The sequence below is a fragment of the Triticum urartu genome, chromosome 6A (genome assembly GCF_056163025.1).
Source record: "Triticum urartu cultivar PI428250 chromosome 6A, HENAU_Tu73, whole genome shotgun sequence".
In the NCBI taxonomy this organism is placed as follows: domain Eukaryota; kingdom Viridiplantae; phylum Streptophyta; class Magnoliopsida; order Poales; family Poaceae; genus Triticum; species Triticum urartu.
Window position 1 is genome coordinate 390,940,692 of NC_141878.1, and position 26,063 is coordinate 390,966,754.

The following is a 26,063-nucleotide window of genomic DNA, read 5'->3' on the forward strand; positions in this document are numbered from 1 at the left end:
ACGCTCCAGCAGGCGTTGGACGTCGCCCCGCCGCCTCGTCTTCGCATGGCACAAGACCGTGTGGAGCATGCTGAGCGGCAGCGCCGCCTCCTCGTCGCCCATGAGGACGAGCGGGTCATGGCGGAGTGGCTCCAGCGCCACCCGGAGGACGTCACCTACGAGCAAGCCTACTGGGCAAGGCGCCGCGAGGAGGAGACGCAAAGGCGCCGCGATGAGCGGTTGGACAGGCATCGGCGAAAGGCCCTGGCGCTATCACAGTGCGAAATCGTTGAGAATGGTGGTCAGACGATCTTTACGTCGGATGATGATCGTTGGGACGACATGTGGCTCAATACCTCGGACCAGACCAGCGAGGATGGTGACGATGACGATGACGACGACGACTGGGAGTACGGTGTAGTTGCGTATGTAGTTGCACTATCTAGTAGTTTTTATCTATGTCCTTGCACTATCTAGTAGTTTTTATCTATCTATGCTATGGAACTATGTAAAATATCTATGTATCGTTTTTTCTATCTATGAATTTTATTTATCGTTTTATTAAAAAAATGTACGCAATGTTTAGCGCACGCTGCATTTTAGCGCGGCCACTGAAGCTACGGCGCGCTCAATTTTGACGCGTCTGCTGGAGCCAGCGCTGCCGGCCGCGCCAAACCAGGCGAACGACGCGCTGCAAATGTGTTTTTTGCGCGCGGTGTTGGGGATATGACTATTTGTGTAAGCCATCCAGGAGAGGCCGGGTTACACAAAAAGAGGTTCATCAGAAGCCCAAGACCAAGGCATGAAGATGGCGGTTCACTAAAAGGCTTAAAGGCCCACAGGCGACTCTGAGGCCCGTAAAGATAAACCGCCATGATGGTATAACTTGTACTGTAAGGTAGAAGTAACTAGTCGCCGAGCCGGACACTGTTTATGAGCCGGCCGGGACTCTGTAGGCCGCAGGGCGTCAACCCGTGTATATAAGGGGACGACCCGCCAGCGGCTTAGGAAGAAAAAACAACTGATCGAGAGCCAGGCATAGCGTATCTCGCTCCCTGGTTATCGAAACCTCAAGCAATTCCAACCCAACTAGACATAGGCCTTCCTTCACCGTAAGGGGCTCAACTAGTATAAACCTCGCGTGTCCTTATCCCGACTAACCCCTTTAAGCTTCCTAGTTGCAATGGCTCCACGACTAAGTCCTTGCAAAAGGACATCTACCGTGACAATTCCACGATAGTTGACGCCCACCGTGGGGCCAGTGCACGGTGGATTTGAGTTCTTGAAGGGCAGCTTCGAAGGGCTCAAGGGATACGCAGTTGGCCGGATGACCAAGAGTCGTCGCGGCAAGATCTACATCGACGACGAAGGCTGGGGCCCCAACGCCGGCTCAATTGAGTACGGGTACCGGGTCCCCTTTGGCGGAATTCACGTCTTCATCGGCCGGATTGGTGAGCCGGGCCCTGAGCCAGACAGCTGCACCGACCTCGTCGAGACGGCTCAGCGTGCGAAACCCGACCGAGCTCAACCCGTCGTGAAGCGTGCCTTTGTGGGTTGCATCCACAGAGGTGAACTTTCTGAAGGATCTGGAAGGTGATGGTGAGCCGGCCGTCCTCTCTGACGGTGATTCGTCCATGGGCTCAACAGATTCGCTGTATCAAGTTCAAGATGGTGTGCTTGGGGGCTGTTCCGATGGCAGCACTATTCCGGACCCCTCAGAGTCGCCAAACTGGGCAGGAGTCTTCATGGCTGGTACTCAACCCAGCCAAAATTCTACGGCCTCAGCGGCGATAACGTCCGGGTTAGGAGCAGCCGGGGCAGGAGGCCCTGTGCGCTCACCGGCTCAGGTGCTGATGGATCTCATGGATAAACTTATGGCCTTGTTAACTGCTACAGTCGTCCCTGCGAACCAATCTGAGCATGAGGCAGAGGTGGCACAGGTTTACGATGAGATCGCCCGGGCCAAGGAAACCTTAGCAGCTGAAGATAGTAGATTAGCCACAGAGCGGGCGGCTTTGGACGTACGGGCGCAGCAACTTCAGGCAGAGGCCTTTCAGCTCACGTTGAGCTTGAACGCATCTAATGAGGTAATGAGGAGGAGACATCAGAAAACTCAGTCCCGTTTACCTCAGATTTATGATCCTCGGAATCTCTTTGCTACACCCGGGGCCGGCCCAAGTAACCCGCCAGGTACAAATCAGTTTATGACATCTGGAGCGGGAGGCCTAGTCCAGCCTCCGGTGACGGCGCCTCTTCACGGCAATATGGCACCGCCCCATTACGTACCAATACCACAGGGTCACTTCTCCAACCCCATGGAGAACTTAATCGCAGCATCAGCACGTTTGGCGGCTCTCCCAGTAGATGGTGATGATCCGACAGCGGTGGAAACCCGGAGGATCAGGGAACTTGTCCAAACAGCCCTGGCTCAGCAAGAGACCTACTCCTACAGCCGGAACAGGATTCACTCAACTCCTCCGCCCTGGTTAGCTCCGCCTCGTCAAAACCGGAGCCCGAGTTACAGTAGACACATGGAGTCAGAGGCCTTGTCAAGTAGCGCTTAGCGCCGGAACCAGCCCAGCGGGTATAACCCGGTTCAGGATCAGATACGTCAGGAGGACGAGCGGGCGGCTCAGCTAGCAGCTCAGCTAGCAGCCCAACAGGACTCACCGCCTTACCCGACGACTTCCGTTGAGGCGGGTGTTGCTACTAGAACCGGAGGAGTTCCTTGTCTGGTACCGGCTCTATGTAATGTACGTCTGCCCAAGGATTTCAAGGGACCTCAAAAGGTGCCGAATTATACGGCCGATTTACAGCCTGGGGCGTGGATTGAAAGTTACGAGATGGCCATGGAGCTGCTGGAGGTTAGTGATGAAGCGATGGCTAAATACTTCACCATGATGTTGGACGGAACGGCCTGTTCTTGGTTAAAGGGTTTGCCACCCAATTCCATTAGTTCATGGGCGGAGCTAAAGGCCCGTTTCATCCAGAACTTCAAGGATACTTGCAAGCAATCTATGTCGATTGTGGACCTGACAAATTGTAAGTAGGAGGAAGGTGAATCTATGACTCATTGGGTGTGCCGGGTCAAAGATATAATACATTCATCTGACAAGATGGATGCCGGCTCAGCAGTTCTCATGCTGGAGAAGAATTGCCGCTTTGAGCCTCTGAGACAGAAACTGGGGCGCCTTAAGCATGATTGCAACGATATGGGGACGCTGATGGCGGCTTTAGTCAAGTATGCCGATTCTGATAGTACCAAGGATCCCGCGTCTGATGAGGAAAAGACACGGAAGGGAAAGAAGAACGGTAATGGAAAGGGTCAGCAGCATAACCCGGCGAGTCAAGGAGGCAATAAGCGTAAGGCGGACGGTAACCCAGAATTTGTGGCCAATGCACAGGGTAACAATCAGAAGCGCAGAGGAAAGCCACCCCCTCGGTTTGGCGGGTCAGGTCCGTCTCTTGAGCAACTACTCAATGAGCCTTGCACAAAACACGGCACCCGGGAACGACCAAGGACTCATTTATGGAAGGATTGTGCAATCATGAAGGCTTTCAAGAATTCTAATACGCTTGATGGCAATCAAGGCCCAGGCGGCGGCTCAGGAGCTGGCGGCTTTCATGGCTCGGGCGGCGGTTCAGGATCCGGTTTTCAGGGTAGCCAGGGTGGTTATAATCAACAGCAGTCTGGTCAAGGAGGTCAGCAGTAGCAGCAGTCAGGTTATCAGAGCCATCCAAAACAGCTAAACAGTGGGCAGTATCACATGTTCACCACAAGTTTGTGTAAACGTGATCAGAAAGTTCATAGGAGGGCGGTGAATTCTGTTGAGCCAGCAGTCCCTCATTACTTGAGGTGGTCGGAACAGCCTATTGTCTGGAGCAGGGAGGATCACCCTCCCCGGGTTGATAATCCGGGTCAACTGGCCCTGGTAGTGGCACCACAGGTTGGTGGTTATAAATTTACTAAGGTGCTCATGGATGGAGGTAGCAGCATCAACATCCTCTATTACGAGACCTTTCGGCACATGGGCTTAACTGACAAGAATTTAAAGACTTCCAACACCGTCTTCCATGGAGTGGTGCCTGGTAAGTCGGCGTATCCTGTGGGTAAGATTGAGCTAGAGGTGGCCTTTGGAGACGAGCATGATTCTAGGGCGGAAAAGTTAACTTTTGAAGTGGTAAAAATCAAGAGTCCATATCACGCTTTGTTCGGGCGGCCGGCTTATGCCAAGTTCATGGAGCGGCCGTGTTATGTTTATTTACAACTCAAGATGGCCGGGTTACAAGGGTACCATCACTGTGCATGGAAGCCGAAAGGTAGCCCTGGAATGCGAAGAAGGCGATGCGGCTTATGCCGAGTCTGTCTGTGCAGCAGAGGAGCTCAAATTTTATCAAGATAACGTTAACCCGGCGGATATGACCTCCCTCAAGAAGCCGACTACAGAGCATGACCCGGCCATGAAGTTTAAATCGGCTGCAGAGACTAAGCTTGTTGATTTTACTCCGGGCGATTCGTCTAAGCAATTCAGCATCAGTGCCAACTTGGATCCTAAATAGGAAAGCGCGCTCATCGAGTTCATCCATGAGAACCGGGACATCTTTGCATGGAAGCCTTCTGACATGCTGGGTGTACCGAGAGGACTCGCTGAGCACACTCTTAATATTGATCCGAAGTATAAGCCGGTCAGGCAGTTTCTGCGGCGATTCAATGAGGAACGACGAAAAGCTATAGGAGAAGAGGTCGCCCGACTCTTGGCGGCTGGGTTCATTGTCGAAGTGTTTCACCCGGAGTGGTTGGCTAACCCGGTGCTCGTGCTCAAGAAAAACGGCACCTGGCGAATGTGTGTGGATTACACGGAATTAAATAAGGCTTGTCCGGCTGATCCTTTCGCTCTCCCCCGTATTGATCAAATCATTGATGCTACGGCGGGTTGTGCGCGTTTGAGCTTTTTGGATGCTTACTCTGGTTATCATCAGATCAAGATGGCAGTTAAGGACCAGGAGAAGACGGCTTTCATCACCCCGTTTGGAGCCTTCTGCTATGTGTTTATGCCTTTTGGGCTCAAGAGTGCCCATGCGACTTATCAACGGTGTGTACAGAATTGTCTCCACAGTCAGATTGAGCGCAATGTTCATGCTTATGTGGATGACATAGTGGTGAAATCCAGAGAGGCGGAAACCTTGATATCTGATCTCAGAGACAATCTCCGGGTTTACAAAATGATGCTTAACCCGGAGAAGTGTGTATTTGGTGTGCTTGCGGGCAAGCTTTTGGGATTCTTGGTCTCAAACAGGGGCATCGAGGCTAATCCGGAGAAGATTAAGGCAATCACTTCTTTGGCTAAACCGGCATGTATCAATGATGTTCAGCGATGCGGGTCATGTCGCCGCTTTAAGCCGGTTCATAAGCTGGTTAGGTGAGAAGGCCCTACCGCTGTACCAACTGATGAAGAAGGCAGACACCTTTGTCTGGAGTAATGCTGCTAATGCAGCTTTTGAGGATTTGAAGAGGCAGTTATTTGAGCCGTCAGTTCTTCCAGCTCCCATTGACAAAGAGCCTTTGCTGTTATATGTGGCTGCTAATTCACGAGTTGTCAGTGTGGCAATTGTGGTAGAGCGCAAGGAGGCTGGTAAGGAACATCCGGTTCAACGGCCGGTTTATTATGTCAGTGAGGTACTCATCGAGTCAAAACAAAGATATCCTCATTGGCAGAAACTTGTTTACGGGGTGTTCATGGCAAGCCGGAAGTTGAAGCAATACTTCCAAGGTCACCCTATCACTGTGGTAAGTTCTGCCCCCTTGGAAGACATTATTCAGAACAGAGAGGCTACAGGACGAGTCGCCAAGTGGGCCATCGAGCTCGGGCCTCATGGTCTGAAGTACGTACCATGCACTGCCATTAAGTCTCAAGCTTTGGTGGATTTCATCAACGACTGGACAGAGCTACAGGCACCTGAGGAGAAGCCCGATAACACTTATTGGACTATTCACTTTGATGGGTCCAGACAGTTGGAAGGCTCGGGGGCTGGAGTCGTGTTAACTTCCCCTCGAGGTGAAAAATTTTGTTATGTGCTCCGGCTTATGTTTCCTTGTACTAACAATGCAGCTGAGTACGAGGCCCTACTCCATGGTCTCCGGATGGCCAAAGAGATGAACTTGAGCTGGGTAAGATGCTTGGGAGACTCAGACCTTGTGGCTCAACAGGTGTCAGGCAAGTGGGACTCTAAAGATCCCCTTATGGCGGCTTACCGTCGTGAAGTCGATGCTGTGGCCGGACATTTCAAGGGTTATGTGGTGGAACACATTGATCAAAGGAAGAATGAGGCAGATGATGCCTTAAGCCGGCTGGGATCTCAGCGTAAGCCGGTGCCGCCTAACACCTTTCTTGATGTTTTGAATAATCCTTCTGTTAAGTTACCTACAGAGGAAGATCTGGCAATACCAGACCCGGAGGCACAGCTGGTGGCGGCTCTCCATGTTATCCCGGATTGGATAGTGCCTTATTTGGCTTACATGACCCGGGGAGAGTTGCCTGAAGATGAGACCTTGGCAAGACAAATCGCCTGGCGGTCCAAGTCCATGACAATTGTCAATGGCGAGTTACATCATTGCAGCGTCACCGGAGCATTTCAATGTTGCGTGTCACCTACAGAGGGTCAGGAGATCCTTCGTGAGATTCATGAAGGCGATTGTGGTCATCACACCGGCTCAAAATCTCTTGTGGCCAAAGCTTTCCGTCATGGGTTTTATTGGCTGACGGCTCATGCTGATGCAGAAGACCTGGTCAGTAAATGTGACGGATGTCAGAAATTCTCACGACGAGCCCATGTGCCGGCTCAAGAATTGAGGATGATTCCAATTACTTGGCCGTTTGCAGTCTGGGGGCTTGATATGGTCGGGCCTTTCAAAAGGTCTAAGGATAAAAAGACGCACCTCTTGGTGGCGGTTGACAAGTTCACAAAGTGGGTGGAGGCGAAGCCAGTCAGTAAGTGTGATGCAACCACGGCGGTCCAGTTTATGAAAAAGGTGATTTTTTGCTTTGGTTTTCCACACAGCATCATAACTGATAATGGCACTAACCTCTCCAAAGGAGCTATGGAAGAGTTCTGTCAACGAGAGCATATCCGGCTTGACATTTCAGTTGTGGCTCACCCTCAATCCAATGGTCAAGCAGAACGAGCTAATCAAGAAATCTTGAGGGGTATCAAGCCCTGGCTCTTGGTCCCCTTGCAGCGGACGCCGGGTTGTTGGGTGGAGGAGTTACCTTCTGTATTTTGGAGCATCAATACTACACCTAACAGATCTACGAGTTACACGCCTTTCTTTATGGTGTATGGAGCAGAGGTGGTCCTGCCAAGTGACATCCGTCATGACTCACCCCGTGTGGCGGCTTATGTTGAGGAAGACAACGAAAAAGCTCGGCAAGACGCACTTGACCTGTTGGATGAAGAGCGAGACTTGGCAATAGCCCGCTCGGCGATTTACCAGCAAGACCTGCGCCGCTACCACAGCCGCCGGGTTAGGTCCAGAACCTTTCAGGAAGGCGACTTAGTGCTCCGACGACTCATCCAGGATCAATCTGACATGCACAAGCTATCCCCTCCTTGGGAAGGACCCTTTGTGGTCAGCAAGAATCTGAACAACGGATCATACTACCTTATCGATGTTCGGGAGCACAAAGACTCACGTAAGTTGGAGGAGGAGACCCGTCGGCCGTGGAATATCGCTCATCTTCGGCCTATTATACTTGAGCCATCGGCTCTAATGTGTATATATTTATACTATGTATATTACATAAAGCAATAAAGCAGGACCTCTGTCCTTTTTTCCACTCCCAAAAAAGGTTTATGTGTTTTCTTTGTCAGGTGGTGGAGATAACTAATGAGAAGCGGATCATATCTGAATCCGGCTTTCCTTTGGTCCGGCTTATGATCATATCTGAATCTAGCCGTGATCACTTGGGGGCTTCCTGTTCAAACATAGGTCGTATTCGAACCAAAGAGAACATAGCTGTCGATACCCACTTGATCGGCATACTGCCAAACCCACTTGGGGGCTTCTTGATCATATTTGAATCATAGCTTAACCCCTTTGGGTCTGACGTGGATCGTATTTGAATCAGCATCATTAAACAACTCTTATGGTCACTTGGGGGCTTCCTGTTCAAACATAGGTCGTATTCGAACCAAAGAGAACATAGCTGTCGATACCCACTTGATCGGCATCGCCACAGCCACTGGGGGCTAACAGATCGTATCCGAATCTTAGCTCAACCCCTTTGGAACGGTTCACTGATCGTATTCGAATCAGAAACCCTTTTGTTCATCATATTTTACAAGTATCAACATTGGATATCTTGCGACCCTCTTGAAAATACAATGGAGTACATTGCAATCCTCTAGGATTAAAATTGGTTACATCAGGTTGTTAAGTACCAGGTGAACTTTTATGTGCCAATTTTCAGGAGTTAAACTTACCCTCAGGGGTTGGCTTATATAAGCCGGAAAAGCAGCCGTAAGCATCACAGGGCAGTGCAAGACATTTCTGCAAAAGACATAACAGATTCATATAAACTACAAAGTGCATAGTGACGGCGGCTTATGCAAGTATTAAGGGCCATAAGCATGTGCAAAGGCATAGCAAGAAAAAATATTTTCTACTCTGTTACAAGACTCCCCGAGTCTGAATGATGCGGCATTGTTTTTCTACAACGACATAAGCAGGTGGCGCCTGGCAATCTACTCTTGGGGTTGACTTGAGGCCTCCGGGTTATCCTTCTCCGCCTCTCCGCCGGCTGCTTTGTCCTAGAAGGATGATGAGGCCCAGTCAATGCCACTCAAGGCCTCAAACTCAGCTTCATCATCTATTAAACCGGTTGGGTCGACTTCAGGGGCAAAGGTGTGCTTACGGATTGGAGGGATCAAGCTGACATCGTCATAATGCAGCGTGGGGATTCTCTGATTCTCCTTGTCATAACCCAGCTGATACTTGGTGAGGTCAATGTCGTTTCCAATTTGAGTGGCCACAGGGCGTATATCCCTCACGCAGGTGGTGAAATCCTTTTCATCAAATGGAGTGCCATCCTCCTTTAAACTTGGATACCCAAGAGCGATGTCGGCCGGGTCTAGCTCTGGTAACCAGGCTTTGGCCCGACTCAAAGCGGCTATTGCTCCGGCTCTTGCTTGGGCCCGTCTCAACTCTTGAATCCGCTGAGGAAGTACAGCAAGCCGTTGTAACACATCTTGCAAGAGGTGGGGCACATCATTTGATAAGGCTACAACGGCCAAGGCACGTTGTGACCCGATGTACAGTTGCTCTACTAGAGTATACACCGCCTTCAATTTGATTAGCAAATTCTGCTTGAGGTTTGTGCTCCTGGGGCCTGTATTGGTAAGTATAAGGTAAACCTCAGGTAACAATTGAAGGAATATTTACAATATTTAATGCTTGCTTAAGATAACTTACCAAAGATCGCTGAGACCATCCGAGATATCTGGCGTTGTAAGCCGGTCAGTTCGGCTGTTGCATTTGCCAGCGACGCCTCTGCTGTCTCGGCCCGGGTCACCAGTCCGGCCTTTTTGTCAGTCCAAATTTTCTTCTCCGACTCAAAATTTTTCTTCAGCTTCTCTTGTTCAGAGACGCTGAATTCAAATTTGGTGTCAACCTTTTGAATTTCAATCTCCTGGGCTGCCACGCGGTTCTTTAGGTCAGTAATCTCCGATTCAAATTGACTTATGGTGGCCTGCATTGCACCGGATAGTAGTCAAGATTACGGTAAATAATATTAAGTCCCAAGCACTTTGCAAGCAAAGATACTTGACACTTGGGGGCTAATGTATACCGAAGCTTTCTAAATTATTAAGCCGGTCCTGGATATTAAGTCCCAAATACTTTGCAAGCAAAGATACTTGGCACTTGGGGGCTAATGTGTATCGCAAGTTAAAGGTATTGTGTTACATCCGGTTTAAATATTTTTCTTTAAGCCGGGCAAGCAGCTCTAACAATTTTTCTAAGTCTACAACATATTTATTCATAAGCAATAGACTTGGGGGCTGGTACAGTAAGTATGATTGAAAGTAAGGAAGCATAAGTCATACCTTAGATTTTTGCTGTATTTGCTTCACCATGTCAATTTCCAGGTCACGGCTGCTTTGCACCTGGTTGATATAGCCCGAGACGATCTCTCCAATACTCAAATGAGTATAGTCGGTGATATCCATCTTGGCCTTACGGCGTTCTAGCAACTCCTCTTTAGCCGAGCATTTGGCAAGGATGGTGGGCCTGGCCGGCTCAACGAATTGAGCCTCGAGAAATTCTACTTTTGGGTCAGCCGTTTTGACTGGGCTAGGTGCCTCCGGGTTAATAGAACCATCAAGAATATCTTTAGCAGGCGGGTCAGAAGTTGGTGCTGCAATGTCTTGAGCCGGCTCAGGCGGCGGTTGATGTGTGGAAGAGTCGGGAGCAGCTATACCCTGTTCCGGTTCAGTCACCACAGGGGTTTGGGCCGGTTTATCCTTCTTGGTTTTCTTCCTGGGCTTAACCTGCACGTTGTGGGCAAAGCAGAGAAATAAGTAAAGAAACATGAAGAAAGAAAAAACATAAGGTGAATAAATTGATATTACCTAGGGGCAGTCTTAAAAGCCGGCATGTTTGATTGCATGGACTCGCCGGATGAAGGAGAGGTATCCTGGTAATTGGAGTCAGAGGAATTGAGAGGTTGACGGATTAAACCTGCCAAAGGTAAAAAAGGGTATAAGTTGGAGATAACCTCAGTCCGACGCTTCCGGGTTGTGTCAGGCAAGCCGGAGGATAGCTCTGCATCCTTGCTGGTCCGGGTCTGCCTCCGGTTTTCAAATTGCTGTTGCTTCAAAAGAAAGTCAGGATCTTGGTAAGCCAAAGGGTGTGAAAATCTTACTTTCTGAGTTACTCTTCGAATTTTCTGACGCGGCCGAAGCTCGGAGTCGGAGGAGATTATAGTTACCTCTTCCTCGACGGGTTGGCTGTTGCCCGTGTCTTCCTGAAAGAAGGTTAATATCAGTAAGGTAGTGATAAAGGAGAAAGGGAAATTAAAAAGTTACCTTTTCCTCATTATCATCAGAATCATCAAGCTGAAACAGCTCAGAAGCGCTTGGCTTCCTTTTCCTTGAAGTGGTGGGCTTGGCGGTTTTCCTTTCGGCTCTCTTGGCCGCCTTGGCTTTCTTGGCCGCCTCATGATCATATTGGATTTTCCAGAAGTTATCATTTGCCTGAAAGGTTATAAAGGGTTATGCGTAAGAATACAGTATAACATGATAAAAAATAACCCGACGGCTGGAAACTTACTGCAGGGGCCGGGTTCTTCTTGCAAAAAGGTAGTAAGCCGAAAGCGTTACTATTCACTGTGCCCTCTTTCAACAAAGACTGAGTTGTAGCTTCCACTACGTCATCTGGTAAGTCGTCAGGACTGTGACACTGAGGGTCATCTTTCTCGCCTGAATAATTACACATTAAGCCGAGGCGGCGGCTTAACGGAATTATTCTCCAAGCAACCCAGACTCGGACCAGGTCAATGCCATCTAAGCCTCTCCCTAAAAGAGCTTTAATCTTCTTGATCTTGGGGGTGAGTGGCAAACGTTCAATAGCAGTCAACTTATCCGGCAGCGGGTGAGTAGGTTCAAGGCGCAATGCACGGAAGCCGGGCAGTGGGTTTTCACCAGCCGGAGAAGTATCTTGGCAGTAGAACCATGTCTGGTTCCAGTCCTTTGGATGACTCGGCAATTCAACATAAGGGAACAGGCAGTCTCTCTGCCTTTGAATCGATATGCCACCAAGCTCCAGACTGGGCCCGTTGGCCCGCTCATTCTGCCGGTTCAAATAGAACAATTCCCTAAACAAAAGTAGGCTGGGTTCTTCTCCAAGGTAGACCTCACAGAAAACTTGGAAGTTGCAGATATTTGACACGGAATTGGGCCCGATGTCTTGAGGTCTTAAGTCAAAGAAGTGCAAAACGTCTCTAAAGAATTTTGAACCGGGAGGAGCAAATCCCTGGCTCATGTGATCGGTAAAAATGATCACCTCCCCTTCCTTGGGTTGAGGTTTCTCTTCAGACGGGTCAGGAGCACGATAAGACATGACATCCTTCTTGGGCAGATGGCCAGACTTTACAAACTCGGACAGTTTGCTCTCTGTAACAATGGATGGGACCCAGTTGTAGGTAACCGGAGGTTTAACAGCTTTGGGTGCCATTGGGTAAATTGAAGCCTACAACAAGATAAAGGAAATTTTCCGGTTTAGTATAACCCAGAGAATAAACATTATTGGGTTATTTAAGATGGCGGCTTAAGAAGGGGCCTAATGACATACAGGTAACTATGTGATAATGTTTAACAGCTGCAGGTATTAAAGATAATTAAGGTTTTCTTAAGTCGCCAGAGGCAAGCGGTGCTGACAGCCGGTATTATCTTAAACCGGTTACACGGACTACTATGGCTGAAACAGAGTCAACAGACACAGTTTTTGGCTAAGTGTGGAGCAAACAGGTTTCACAAATTGCAATTATTATTTTGGATCAAACGATGCTCTGGAAAGGAAAAATTTCTAGACCTAAAACAGTACAGGGAAGTTCATATACTCAAGGAGGGCTTCCAAAACAAGGAAATGAGATCTGTTTTCATACATAATAAGCACACAACATCCTCCGCAGCAGTTCTATGTGGTTTTTACGATCTGAACAAGGTATTAGAGGTAAGAACTAATGGAGGTTGCGTCGGGCGACGATGAACGTCGACGAACTCAAGACAGTACTAATGCAGATCTGAGAAAGGGGGGAAAGAGAACTCACCGATGTGGAAGAACTGCGGAGGGTTGCCGTTGTTCTCTGGTCAAAAAACAGGGTGATGCAGCGGCCTGAGTCGGTGAAGACGAGGTTTCCGACGGTGGCGGCGGCGGAGCTCGAGCGGCAAAAGAGGGAGTGCGAGGAAGAAGACGACCGAAGGAAATGAAAAAGATCTAGGTCGCGTCTATTTATAAGAAGGACCGACTGAGACGGCGCGAGAAACGAGGAGACCAAGACATCATTATCCAGCGGCCCCGACGCCTCGATTTTCGGGAGGGTCAGTAAAGGCAAAGATCCGTTGAAGATATGATGAATTAAAATATAAGTTTTATTGAAGATGACGTCATGATGATTTAACCCGGAGCCAGAGGATGACGTCACGGCGGGTTACAATTTTCACGCAAGACAGAAGACTAAAGGCCAGTTCATAAGGTTTTCAAAGATTGACATGAACCGGTTTAAATCAATCCGGGGCCTAATGTTGGGGATATGACTATTTGTGTAAGCCATCCAGGAGAGGCCGGGTTACGCAAATAGAGGTTCATCAGAAGGCCAAGACCAAGGCATGAAGATGGCGGTTCACTAAAAGGCTTAAAGGCCCACAGGCGACTCTGAGGCCCGTAAAGATAAACCGTCATGATGGTATAACTTGTACTATAAGGTAGAAGTAACTAGTCGCCGAGCCGGACACTGTTTATGAGCCGGCCGGGACTCTGTAGGCCGCAGGGTGTCAACCCATGTATATAAGGGGACGACCCGCCAGCGGCTTAGGGAGAAAAAACAAATGATCGAGAGCCAGGCATAGCGTATCTCGCTCCCTGGTCATCGAAACCTCAAGCAATTCCAACACAACTAGACGTAGGCCTTCCTTCACCGTAAGGGGCTGAACTAGTATAAACCTCGCGTGTCCTTGTCCCGACTAACCCCTTTAAGCTTCCTAGTTGTGATGGCTCCTCGACTAAGTCCTTACAAAAGGACATCTGCCGTGACAATTTCACGACATGCGGCGCGTTGCGCGGCTGTTGGAGATGCTTTTAGCAACAGTTTTGTTATAGCAACGAGTTGCTGACCACCTGAATAGGTACTAACAAACTATACAACACTGGCAACGAATACAACCTTGACCCGGCAGATTAGTTATCGTGATCATACTTGTCCATACTATCCGCAAAACATAGATCAAGCTACCAAAATACCAAAACATAGATCAAGAGGGAAGACTACCGAAACATAGATCAAGAGGGAAGACTACCAAAATACCAAAGCGACTAGAGGAGAAAAAAAAGAGACCGAGCTTCTTCCAAATGCACGGATCAAGGAAAAACAACCGCCGCGCAAAGGGAGCTCTTGGCCTTGGTTTATCAGGGCAGGGCAGCGCAGCCTCGATGCTACTACTGATCTGCTGCCATATATCTAGCTAAGCTAGGTAGGTCGCTCTAGTGACCAGGGCCCCTGGGGCTTGGCCCCGCCGGTAGCTGCGCCGTCCACGCCATGACCGTTGACGCCGTCTTGGACCTCGTCCCTTCGTGCAGCGTCGTGTAGGCGGCGGCGGTGTCGTGGCTGTTCAGAAGGCCGCCGCCATCCGGGATCGGGACCTGTCTCGCGGCGTCGATGGCCACAGGGGCAGCGCAAAGGAGTGCCGCTATGATGAGCAGGGAGATGCACGCCGGAGTGGCTAACCGCCTGGACCTCATAGGTGAGTTGTTGGGATCAATGGTGAAAGTGGGACGTAGCCTAGCTGCATGCACAAGTAGCTCAGCGAGTGCGCTCGAGTGGTAGTTACAGGCTCAGCGGATTGCCGTTGCCGGCCGCGCGTGGTTATATAAACCCAAGGCGCTGGACCGGGTTTCGCTGTTCCTGGACTAGAGAAAACCTCTAGCTAGCAGGCCGGACATGTTTGTCTCTAGTGTGTACAACGGTTCCTTGCGCGATCCATGCGAGCTTGCATGCATGCCTTTAATTGCAGTGGGAAAAACCAGGAGGCCAGTAGGCCACTAACTTGTACACGGTCTACGCTTGTCTTCTGCATGCATCTTGGACTTGATCGAGTAGTAGGGTCATATATATGGCACATGGTGACATGACATATTCAACATACTGTCATGTTACCGAGAAAACTGTCAGGCAGCACTCTGACTTCCAACAAGCCAAGTCCGGTCTCTCCAGTTCAGCATCAACAGAGCTAATTAAGCACCCTAAGCTACTGCGTAGACTGTAGAGTAACCGGGATTTCAACACCTACTTAGTACTATTACGTACAGATTAATCAGTCACATGCATGCATGCATGCATGTGAGCTACGGCACGGGGATCCAAGGTATGCCATGGAGGAGATGCGCTTGGATTTTGTCGCCAGTTTGCAACTGCTCTGTTCGTACCGCATCGCCGATCGAACATCGGAGCTTTGTGAGGGAGTCCATTTTCTGCCGGCGCAAATCACGCAGGTTGTGCCGCGACATGGTAATGCCGGAATTAATTAACTAACCTTGCTTTATTCATGTGTGGCTCTGCAGTCTGCACCAAGGGACAGTTCGCGGTTGACCCTGCACGCACCCGTGCACATGCTGGCCATAGAGCAGGAGGATGCCCAGCCCAGCCAAACCGCCCTACACCCCCACTGTAGCTTGCGCGAAGCCCAAAGTCGGTAGGCACGGGTCATGACCGGGTTAAATCCAACCAGAGTCCCCTGTGAATTGCTTTAGTAGATTCCCCGCTCTGTTTTAACGCGCGCTCTGTTTTAACCCAAAGTCGGTACGCACGGGTCATGACGCGCGGATTGTTAAACCTTCCCAATGTATTTTCGTGCTGTCGCCAACGGTGACGAAGGTGGAGGTATAGGCCTTCAAAAAAAAGGTGGAGGTATAGAAAAAAAATCGTGGTTCTAAATGTGTCACACGGATTGCTAACACCCATCCAAAGATTGGTTGGCTTCTTCCACTATGTCCTCTTTGTCATACGGATTGTTAAAGCCCACCCAAAGGTTGGTAGGCTTCTTCCACTCGTATCAAGGTCATCTCAATCTATGTCCTAGGGCGAACTTGATAGTGTTGGACACATCAAGGCCCATATACTCCAAGGCTGGCAAACAACGTCTCAGTTAACCTTCCGTTTTTCCTTGATAGTCTTATCCGAACCATGCCAAAGGAAAACACAGTCAAGCTTGTTGGCATTTTGGGGAGTGCTCGGGGGCACGATGAAGGTGTGTGTGTGTGTGTGTGTGTGTGTGGGAGGGGGGTGATGAAACACACTACTTGGTAGATGAGCACCGACTTGATGAGGGCGATGCAGCCAATGGCAGTGATGTTGCATCCCTCCGGCGGAACAAGCTTTGACATGATCTTATCTTCGAAGAATCTGAAGTGCGCTTTTTTGAGAGACCACGTCGAAAGCGAAAGCCCCAAGTACCTTATTGGGAAGAAATCACGACCCGCCAGTAAACTTCGGAGGATGGTTACCAAGTTGATATGATTGCAACAGGTTGGGAGCACCGAGCTCTTATGAAATTTGGAAACAAGGCCCATGACCTCTCCAAAGCAATGAAGACTGCTAGAGAGGTTCTCTATGTCACTCTTGATTGGGGCCATAAACACGACGCATCATCCACATAAAGGTAAGTGTGCACTGAGGTGCCATGCCTTCTAACCTTGTGAAGGAGTTTAGTCCTCGTGGCCAAGTGAAGAATCCTTTGAAGGGGATCGATCGCGATGATGAATAGGAGTAGAGAGAGTGAGTCCCCTTACCTAAAGCCGCGACCATGCAAGATTGGGGGGGGGGGTGATGACCCACAAGTATAGGGGATCTATCATTGTCCTTTCGATAAGTAAGAGTGTCGAACCCAACGAGGAGCAGAAGGAAATGACAAGCGGTTTTCAGCAAGGTATTCTCTGCAAGCACGAAAATTATCGGTAACAGATAGTTGTGTGATAAGATAATTTGTAACGGGTAACAAGTAACAAAAGTAAATAAGGTGCGGCAAGGTGGCTCAATCCTTTTTGTAGCAAAGGACAAGCCTGGACAAACTTTTATATAAAGCAAAGCGCTCCCGAGGATACATGGGAATTATTGTCAAGTTAGTTTTCATCATGCTCATATGATTCGCGTTCGTTATTTTGATAATTTGATATGTGGGTAGACCGGTGCTTGGGTGCTGCCCTTCCTTGGAAAAGTCTCCCACTTATGATTAACCCCTCTCGCAAGCATCTGCAACTACGAAAGAAGAATAAAGGTAAACCTAACCATAGCATAAAACATATGGATCCAAATCAGCCACTTACGAAGCAACACATAAACTAGGGTTTAACCTTCTGTCACTCTAGCAACCCATCATCTACTTATTACTTCCCAATGCCTTCCCCTAGGCCCAAATAATGGTGAAGTGTCATGTAGTCGACGTTCACATAACACCACTAGAGAAAAGGCAATATACATCTCATCAAAATATCGAACGAATACCAAATTCACATGATTACTTATAACAAGACTTCTCTCATGTCCTCAAGAAAAAACGTAACTACTCACAAAACATATTCATAATCAAGATCAGAGGAGTATTAATTATCATTAAGGATATGAGAATATAATCCTCCACCGAATAAACCAACTAGCATCAACTACAAGGAGTAATTAACACTACTAGCAACCCACAGGTACCAATCTGAGGTTTTGAGACAGAGATCGGATACAAGAAATGAACTAAGGTTTGAGAGGAGATGGTGCTGGTGAAGATGTTGATGGAGATTGACCCCCTCTCGATGAGAGGATCGTTGGTGATGACGATGGCTTCGATTTCCGCCTCCGGGAGGGATGTTTCCCCGGCAGAACAGCTCCGCTGGAGCCCTGGATTGGTTCTGCCCAGGTTCCGCCTCGAGACGGCGGCGCTTCGTCCCGAAAGTTTCCTTCTGATTTTTTTCCAGGTCAAAACACACCATATAGTAGAAGATGGGCGTCGGAGGCCTGCCAGGGGGCCCACAAGGACACTAGTAGGGAAAAGCCTAGCAGTAGCGCGGGTTTTTGGCCTACCAGACCGCGCTACTGGTACGACGCTACAGCTAAAGGTTAGCAATAGTGTGGGTTTACCCGCGCTACTACTATATCCACTTAGTAGTAGCGCTTCCAGCAAAAGGCGCTACTGGTAATTAGTAGTAGCGCATCTCTCTACCCGCGCTACTACTATTATTCCATATTTTTATTTTTTTATTTCGTATCGTATTCATACACCTTTATACAAGTTTTCATACAGTAGCAATTTAGAGATTGTTTTTACATCATAATGAGTTATTACATCACTGGGTGAAAGAATCGTGGACTAGTTTCAAGTGGATGGATCCTAAGTAACCAAGTCATGGATTATCAGGATAATCCATGACTTGATCCCTTAGGATCCATCCACTTGAAACTAAGCTGCAGTTCTTTCACCCAATGATATAATAACTCATCATCATCATATTAATATAATAACTCTTGCATCATATCATCACCAACAACACTAGCTAATAATCATCATAGTCATTACCACCAACACTATTTAATCATCATAGTCATAGTGTAGCTATCTAATCACCACCAACACTAGCTAATAATAATCATCATAGTCATTTTTTGAGGGAATCATCATAGTCATAGTGTAGCTATCTAATCATCATAGTCATTACCACCAACACTAGCTATTTAATCATCATAGTCATAACGTAGCACAACACCATCATCTTCAAACTCATTCTAGTTAGGTAATCACTCATGGTGCTCTCTCTCAGGTAAAATAGCATGGAACATATGTAGCACTCCCGATTCATCATATTGGAGCATGCAGATGAACCTGTCTCCTAATTGTGGGATGCGCTTCTGATTGCTGCTCCCTAGTACTTCTCTGCGATCCTTCATAATTTGCTCTAGTCTTTGACTATTAAGACTCGCTCGCTTTTAGAAATCCTGAATGCACTTATGTGCAATGTAGGATGTCTTGGCCGTAAGCTAACCATTTTCATGCAACCTTTAGCCTCGATCCAATGAGGCACAACTATCATCGGGAGTCCCTGTTGAAGAACATCGTAGTAACATAGTTAACAATGAAGTTTAGCTTTAAAAATAATGTATGCAAAAGATGCACTGAGGATAAATAGTAAAAATCTTACCATCTTTCCTAAATAGATGTGACCGTAGTTCAATACGCATGCTAGTGGTCGCATGTTTTGAGTACTAAGATTTTGAAGTCCAGGGAAATAATTTGTCTTGAAAGTATCAAGATCCTCAAGCCATGAAACATAATGACTTATCTCCTCGTTGTTTAGTTCATCCCCGGGACAATAGTAGGTCATGTCTACCAAGCGCCGGACATGTTTGCTTGAATTGAAATAAGCCGTCAATAGAAATTAGTTGTCAACTATTTTTGAATAAACAATATCCAAGACATAAATATGGTTCAGAAACTCACATAATGGTAGAACTAGAGGCGTCTGCACATCGACCCAGATGTCGATATTACCTTCAATATCATCTTCCGGACGAACATCAAAGGTGATAAGCATATCAGGCTCAAATGCATAAGCCTTGCATAGTGATCTCCAATTTTTGCATTCAAGATAGGTGTATGTGTCTGCATTGTATAATTTTGCGGCAAAAGCATAACCATGCTCGGTCCTCAAGTGAACTCTCTTTACCTTCATAGTTTCCATAGGACTGAAACCAATCTTATCCAAGACATAAATTTTTGCATGGCAGGGGATACGCTGGTAGAATAGTAAAAAAATTAAAAATATAAGTTGAAGCAAAAGAAGCAGAAGTCATGCTTAATTCCGAAAAAAGACTTGTTGTTGTGACTTACTGTATCCACTTCAAAGGTCTCATCCAGCTTGATGCTGAAGCGCCTACCACCAACTAAGAAATTTCTGTCGCACAGGCCACACTCGTCTTCGTAGTATTCGCACATACCGAAATCCTTTTCATCGTCAGCCATTTCCTATGTTCATAGTTGAAACATTAATTGAAAATCAATCAAAGGCAACTACCAGGAAACTGAACACACAGATCACTATTACTCAATATGCAACGGGTTGACTTTAGGTTTGTCGAGTCTTCCTTCCTAAACTCTCATCTCACGTATATGGTGGGCACTCCCTCTCTGATATTGCGACCGTCGGTGATGGTCGCTACTCTTCCTTTCCCTAGTGCATTACAAATATCTAGCACAAGGAAAAGAAAGAGAAGCGACCCCCACGACAATAGTTGGCATTATTCTTCTCTCATATATGGTGGACACTCCCTCATCGATTTTTCGACCGTCGATGATGGTCGCTACTCCTTCTTCCCCTAGTGCATAACAAAGGTCTAGCACAAATAGAAGAAGGAGAAGCGACCCCCACGACAACAGTCGACATTCTTCTTCTCTCCTGTATGGTGGAGACTCTCCCTCACCGATATTTTGACTATCATGCATGGAGCCCCGACAAACTTAAAGTCAACTCGAAATGTCATTTAATTCTCTTTCTAGCAAATCCAGGGCACTCGGTATTTCCTACATATTCTAGCACAAGTCATGCTTAAATTCATGGAAAAATCCAGCATGACCTTTGCTAAAATAGGACATATCGAGCGCCTGAAATTTGCCGGAACGGAAATGAATCAACACTCCGGCAAAACATAGGCCACTCGGATTTTTCCTTCTCTCATATATTCGAATCAATTATCATAAGCATTCGCACCAGAACATTTCAATATATCTTATAACCCAAACATTTCATTTGGTTAAGAAGCATAACTAAATACCCTAGTTCTACTCTATTCAACACCGAGGAGTAGAGAAGGAGGAGGTGGACTTTTAGCTCGCCGACTAGGGTGTAGAGGAGGTAGAGGTAGCTCGGATGACGATCACTTCAAGGAGACACGACTCTACAAAGCCTGCATATTCCACCGAGTAAAATTTTAATTAGATCATCAAATCTCATATAGAATTCTTTGATGACAAAGTGATAATGACATAAATTCAACTAGTTCTATTAATTCAACTAGTTCAACTAAGCACTTACTAAAAATAAACTAGTTCTATAGTAAAATTTTAATTAGATCATCAAATGCCTATTCACTAGTTTTCTATTACTAAAGTTTTAGTAAGATTCTGTGTACTAAAATTTTCTATTACTAAAACTTTTTTCTATTACTAAAATTACAAACTATTTATATACCTAATTATATTACTAAAATTCTCTATTACTAAAACTATCTATTACTAAAACTATTTCTATACCTAATTACAAACTTGTAGAGGAAGGGAGGAGGGAGGAAGGGAGGGAGGGAGGCACGAGGGAGGGAGGGAGGGGAGAGGGAGGAGGCCGAGATGGCGGCAGATGGAGGGGGAGGAAAGGAGGGAGGAGGGTGGCGTATGGAGGTGGGGCAGTGACTGGAGGGGGAGGAGGAGGGAGGAGGAGGAGTGAGGAGGAGGGAGGGAGAAGGAGGTGGTGGGAGGAGGGAGGAGAGAGGGAGGAGGAGGAGGTGGTGGGAGGAGGGTCACCGGAGGGAGACCGGAGGGAGGAGGAGAGAGAGAGGATACCTTGGGGGTGACGACAATGCGGCGGCAAGGAAGGGCCGAGCATCCGCGGCGGTGGAACGCACATGAGAGAGACTGAGTGGAGAGGGGAGAGTGAGGGGCGGTCGGTTGGAGAAGATAGGATGGGCTTAGCAGCAACACGCTTTGGGATAAAGCGCTACCGCTAAACGCCATAGCAGTAGCACCTTTTACCAGAGAAGCGCTACTACTATCCCAGTAGCAACAGTGCCTTGTGGGAAAATGTGCTACTGATAAGGCTAAGCATACAAAAAAAAATCAAAAATACATTGGTCATCAGTGATCTTTTCGTGTAGAATCTAAATTGTCAATAGGAATCTTCCCCGGTTTATTAAGGTGGTAAACACCCTGTCCGCGAAGCAAGGTGGGACTAAATTAGTTGCAAACGAGTGGACTAAACTTACCAGTAGAGAGGGTAGGCAAAAAGCACTGCTACTAAGTTCAATAGTAGTAGCGCTGCGAGAGAACCGGTGCTACTACTAAACCTACTCCGGCGACAACTCGTGGCATTTGTAGTAGTAGCGCTGTTTTTGCTAACGCGCTACTGCTATGTGGGTAGTAGCAGCGCAGTTTTTTTACGCGCGCTACTGCTAAGTAGCAGCAGCACCTTATTTTAAACCGCGCTGCTGGTAAGATTCTGTGTATAAGGTTTTCCCTAGTAGTGGGACAGGGGGCGCGCCCAGGGGGTAGGGCATGCCCTCCACCCTTGTGGCTGGCTGGTGGCCCCCCTCTGGTTCTTTCTTTGCCCAATATTTTTTATATATTCCAAAAATATTCTTCGTGAAGTTTCAGGACTTTTGGAGTTGTGCATAATAGGTCTCTAATATTTGCTCTTTTTCCAGTCCAGAATTCCAGCTGCCGGCATTCTCCCTCTTCATGTAAACCTTATAAAATAAGATAGAAAAACATAGGTATTATGATATAATGTGTTATAACAGCCCATAATGCAATAAATATTGATATAAAAGCATGATGCAAAATGGACGTATCAACTCTCCCAAGCTTAGACCTCGCTTGTCCTCAAGCGAAAGCCGAAATCGAAAAATATGTCCACATTTTTAGAGATAGAGGTGTCAATAAAATAAAATACAGACATGAGGGCATCATGATCATCTTTAGAACAGCAACATATATTGTCATATAATTTCTTATAGTAAAGTAACAATTCGTTCACAAGGTAAAGTATGAATCAGAAACTTTATTGAAAACTAACAAACTATGATCTCAGTCGTCAAAGCAATTGCAATTTATCATAACATCGGAAAGAGTCAATATAAGAGCTTTTCAGCAAGTCCACATACTCAACTATCATTTAATCTTTCACAATTGCTAACACTCACGCGATACTTATGGGTACAAAGTTTCAATCGGACATAGAGAAAGATAGGGGCTTATAGTTTCGCCTCCCAACCTTTCACCTCAAGGGTAATGTCAACAATAACACTTTATGATAACCTACATCCGAGTGGGTATATATATCCGGATCTCTCCAACACATAGTGCTTGCCAAAGGAAAAAGTGTAAAAAGGAAAGGTGAAGATCGCCATGTGAGGGAGTCCTGGATTAGGGGGTCTCCGGACAGCCGGACTATATCCTTTGGCCGGACTGTTGGACTATGAAGATACAAGATTGAAGAGTTCGTCCCGTGTCCGGATGGGACTCTCCTTGGCGTGGAAGGCAAGCTAGGCAATACGGATATGTAAATCTCCTCCCTTGTAACCAACCTTGTGTAACCCTAGCCCTCTCCGGTGTCTATATAAACCGAAGGGTTTTAGTACGTAGGATAACAGACAATCATACCATAGGCTAGCTTCTAGGGTTAGCCTCTACGATCTTGTGGTAGATCAACTCTTGTAATACTCATATCATCAAGAACAATCTAGCAGGACGTAGGGTATTACCTCCATCAAGAGGGCCCAAACCTGGGTAAACATCGTGTCCCCTGCCTCCTGTTACCATCCGCCTTAGACGCACAGTTCGGGACCCCCTACCCGAGATCCGCCGGTTTTGACACCGACGTTGGTGCTTTCATTGAGAGTTCCACTGTGTCGTCGCCATAAGGTTTGATGGCTCCTTCGATCATTGGTAATGATGCGGTCTAGGGTGAGGTTTTCCATCCCGGACAGATCTTTGTATTCGGCGGCTTCGCACTGCGGGCCAATTCGCTTGGCCATCTGGAGCAGATCGAGAGCTATGCCCCTGGCCATCAGGTCAGATTCGGAAACTTGAACTACACGGCTGATATCCGCTGAGACTGGATCTTCGACGGATTCGAGCCCATGGCAGGCGTGCCGCACAGTCACGACGAGCATGACATAACTCTGCCATCGGACAATATTCGGGAGATCGCATCTGCAACTACTCCGGCTGTCAATCCGGAGCTAATCGCGCCATCCGAGAGCGGAGGAATAGACCCCGCCACGGAGGCCGTGCTCTCAGTGGTGACAGAGCCAGACGCTGACTTCACCCCTTACGAGAGTCGTGCTACCGAACCACTGGATTCACCCCCAGCCACGGACTCCAAGCCGCTTATATGCGTGCCCGTCAAACTCGACTGGGCGCCGGTCATGGAGTTAACCTCTGCGGATATCTTTCAGCACTCGCCTTTCGGCGATGTGCTAAATTCATTAAGGTCTCTCTCCCTGCCAGGAGAACCTTGGCCGAACTATGTTTGGCTAGAATGGGATGCGGACGACGAAGAAATTCGCTGCCCACCCACCACCCACTTGGTAGCCACTGTCGACGACTTAACCGACATGCTTAACTTTGACTCCGAAGACATCGACGACATGAACAAAGATGCAGGAGACAAACAGGAACCAGCGCCCACAGGGCGCCATACAACCACTTCATCACATGACATATACATGGTGGATACACCCAAAGAGGGCAATGGCGAAGAGACATCAAAGGAGGCCCCCTCCAAGCAACCCAAGCGCCGACGTCAGCGGCGCCGCTCTAAGTCCCACCACATCAAAAACAGCGATAACAGCGCAAGAGGAAATAATAGTCCAGTCGACTCTAGAAGAAACGACGACTGCACCGCCCCGGTGGCAGAGCACGATCAAGATGCAAACGGCGAACATAGCGCGGATCCGGCGTCCGGAAACGGCGACGCCAAGGATAAACCTCATCAAACCCCGTCCGGGGAGGAAAACAGTCCGGGCGAAGATGCACACATCATCCCGGATACGCACTTGGAGCAAGAGAACCTCCGCAGAAGGCTTATTGCCACAGCGAGGAGCCTGAAGAAGCAGAAGCAAAGGCTTAAGGCCGCACAAGATACGCTCAACAGCAGGTGGAACAAAGTGCTCGACAACGAAACAAAGTATGGTGGAAGTTACCACATAAATAGCTATCCAAAGCGCAAGCTATTACCTGAATTCGACGATGAGGCCTTAGAGCCCACACAGCCGAAAAAGGATACGGCCAACCGGCTGGATCCACCACCTTGTGACCGTGATAGAGCGGCTAACAAAGTCGCACATAAGTCAACACACGATCTACATGAGAACTTGCGCCAAAAATCCGGCGCGACCGGATCCATCTATGGATCCAGGAAGCGCGCTCCGGCCCAAAATCAAAACCGAATACTACAACCTTCCGAACACCATGGCATATCCTAATACAGGGGTGCCGCACACCCCCTATGTTTCACCGATGAGGCGCTGGGTCATGAATTCCTAGAAGGATTCAAACCAGTGAACATAGAGGCGTACGACGGGAGCACAGACCCTGGAGTCTGGATCGAGGACTTTATCCTCCATATTCATATGGCTCGCGGAGACGATCTCCATGCCATTAAATACTTGCCCCTCAAGCTTAAAGGGCCAGATCGGCACTGGCTGAAAAGCCTCCCCGAAAACTCAATTGGAAGTTGGGAGGAGCTCTGTAACGCCCTCGACGCGGCTATATCTCCCATGTGTCGAAGCACGACTTAGAGGCATAACCGCATTGAAAGCAATGTCGCAAGTGAGGTAATCTTCACACAACCCATGTAATAAAATAGGGGAAGAAGTTACATAGTTAGCTTACAATCGCCACTTCACACAATTACATGAATAAAGCATTACATCATCCAAATACAATCAAGGTCCGACTACGGAACCAAAATAAAAGAAGAACCCCAAATGCGACAAGGTCCCTGATCGACCCCAACTGGGCTCCACTACTGATCAACTAGAACGAAACACCACAAAGGACAAGATCTTCAACGAGCTCCTCCTGAGCTTGGTTGCGTCAACTGCACGGTCTCATCGGCACCTGCAAGCTAGTTTTTGGAAGTATCTGTGAGCCATGGGGACTCAACAATCTCGCACCCTCGCGATCAAGACTATTTAAGCTTATGGGTAAGGTAAAGGTATAAGGTGGAGCTGCAGCAAGTGACTAGCATATATGGTGGCTAACCTGTTCGCAAAAGAGAGCGAGAAGAGAAGGCAAAGCACGGTCGATAAAAGTATGATCAAGAAGTGATCCTAGAACAACCTACGTCAAGGATAACTCCAACACCGTGTTCACTTCCCATACTCCGCTGGAAAGAGACCATCACGGTTACACACGCGGTTGACTCATTTTAATTAAATTAAGGTTCAAGTTATCTACAACCGGACATTAACAAATTCCCATCTGCCCATAACCGCGGGCACAGCTTTCGAAAGTTCAAATCCCTGCAGGGGTCTCCCAACTTAGCCCATCACAAGCTCTCACGG

The 26,063-nt window shown here is 47.8% G+C and overlaps 1 protein-coding gene across 1 annotated transcript; it reads right to left on the reverse strand.

Annotated features, from left to right (window-relative positions):
• Positions 1-8,753: 8,753 nt before the first annotated feature.
• Positions 8,754-12,930, reverse strand: LOC147965359 (uncharacterized). Its single transcript, XM_087526772.1, has 8 exons — positions 11,306-12,930; positions 11,062-11,229; positions 10,965-11,000; positions 10,752-10,841; positions 10,609-10,670; positions 10,081-10,534; positions 9,449-9,725; positions 8,754-9,365 (listed from the first exon to the last, which is right to left on the reverse strand). Exons 1-8 carry the CDS (start codon positions 12,206-12,208, stop codon positions 8,788-8,790), a joined length of 2,568 nt encoding a protein of 855 aa, XP_087382898.1. The 5' UTR covers positions 12,209-12,930; the 3' UTR covers positions 8,754-8,787.
• Between the last annotated feature and the right edge of the window lie 13,133 nt (positions 12,931-26,063).

Coding starts and splice junctions, on each gene's coding strand:
- LOC147965359 (XM_087526772.1), bottom strand. CDS start 12,208: ATGGCACCCAAAGCTGTTAAACCTCCGGTTACCTACAACTGGGTCCCA. Junction 11,230..11,305: donor AGAAGAACCCGGCCCCTGCA/GTAAGTTTCCAG, acceptor ATAACCTTTCAG/GCAAATGATAACTTCTGGAA. Junction 11,001..11,061: donor CTGATGATAATGAGGAAAAG/GTAACTTTTTAA, acceptor ACCTTCTTTCAG/GAAGACACGGGCAACAGCCA.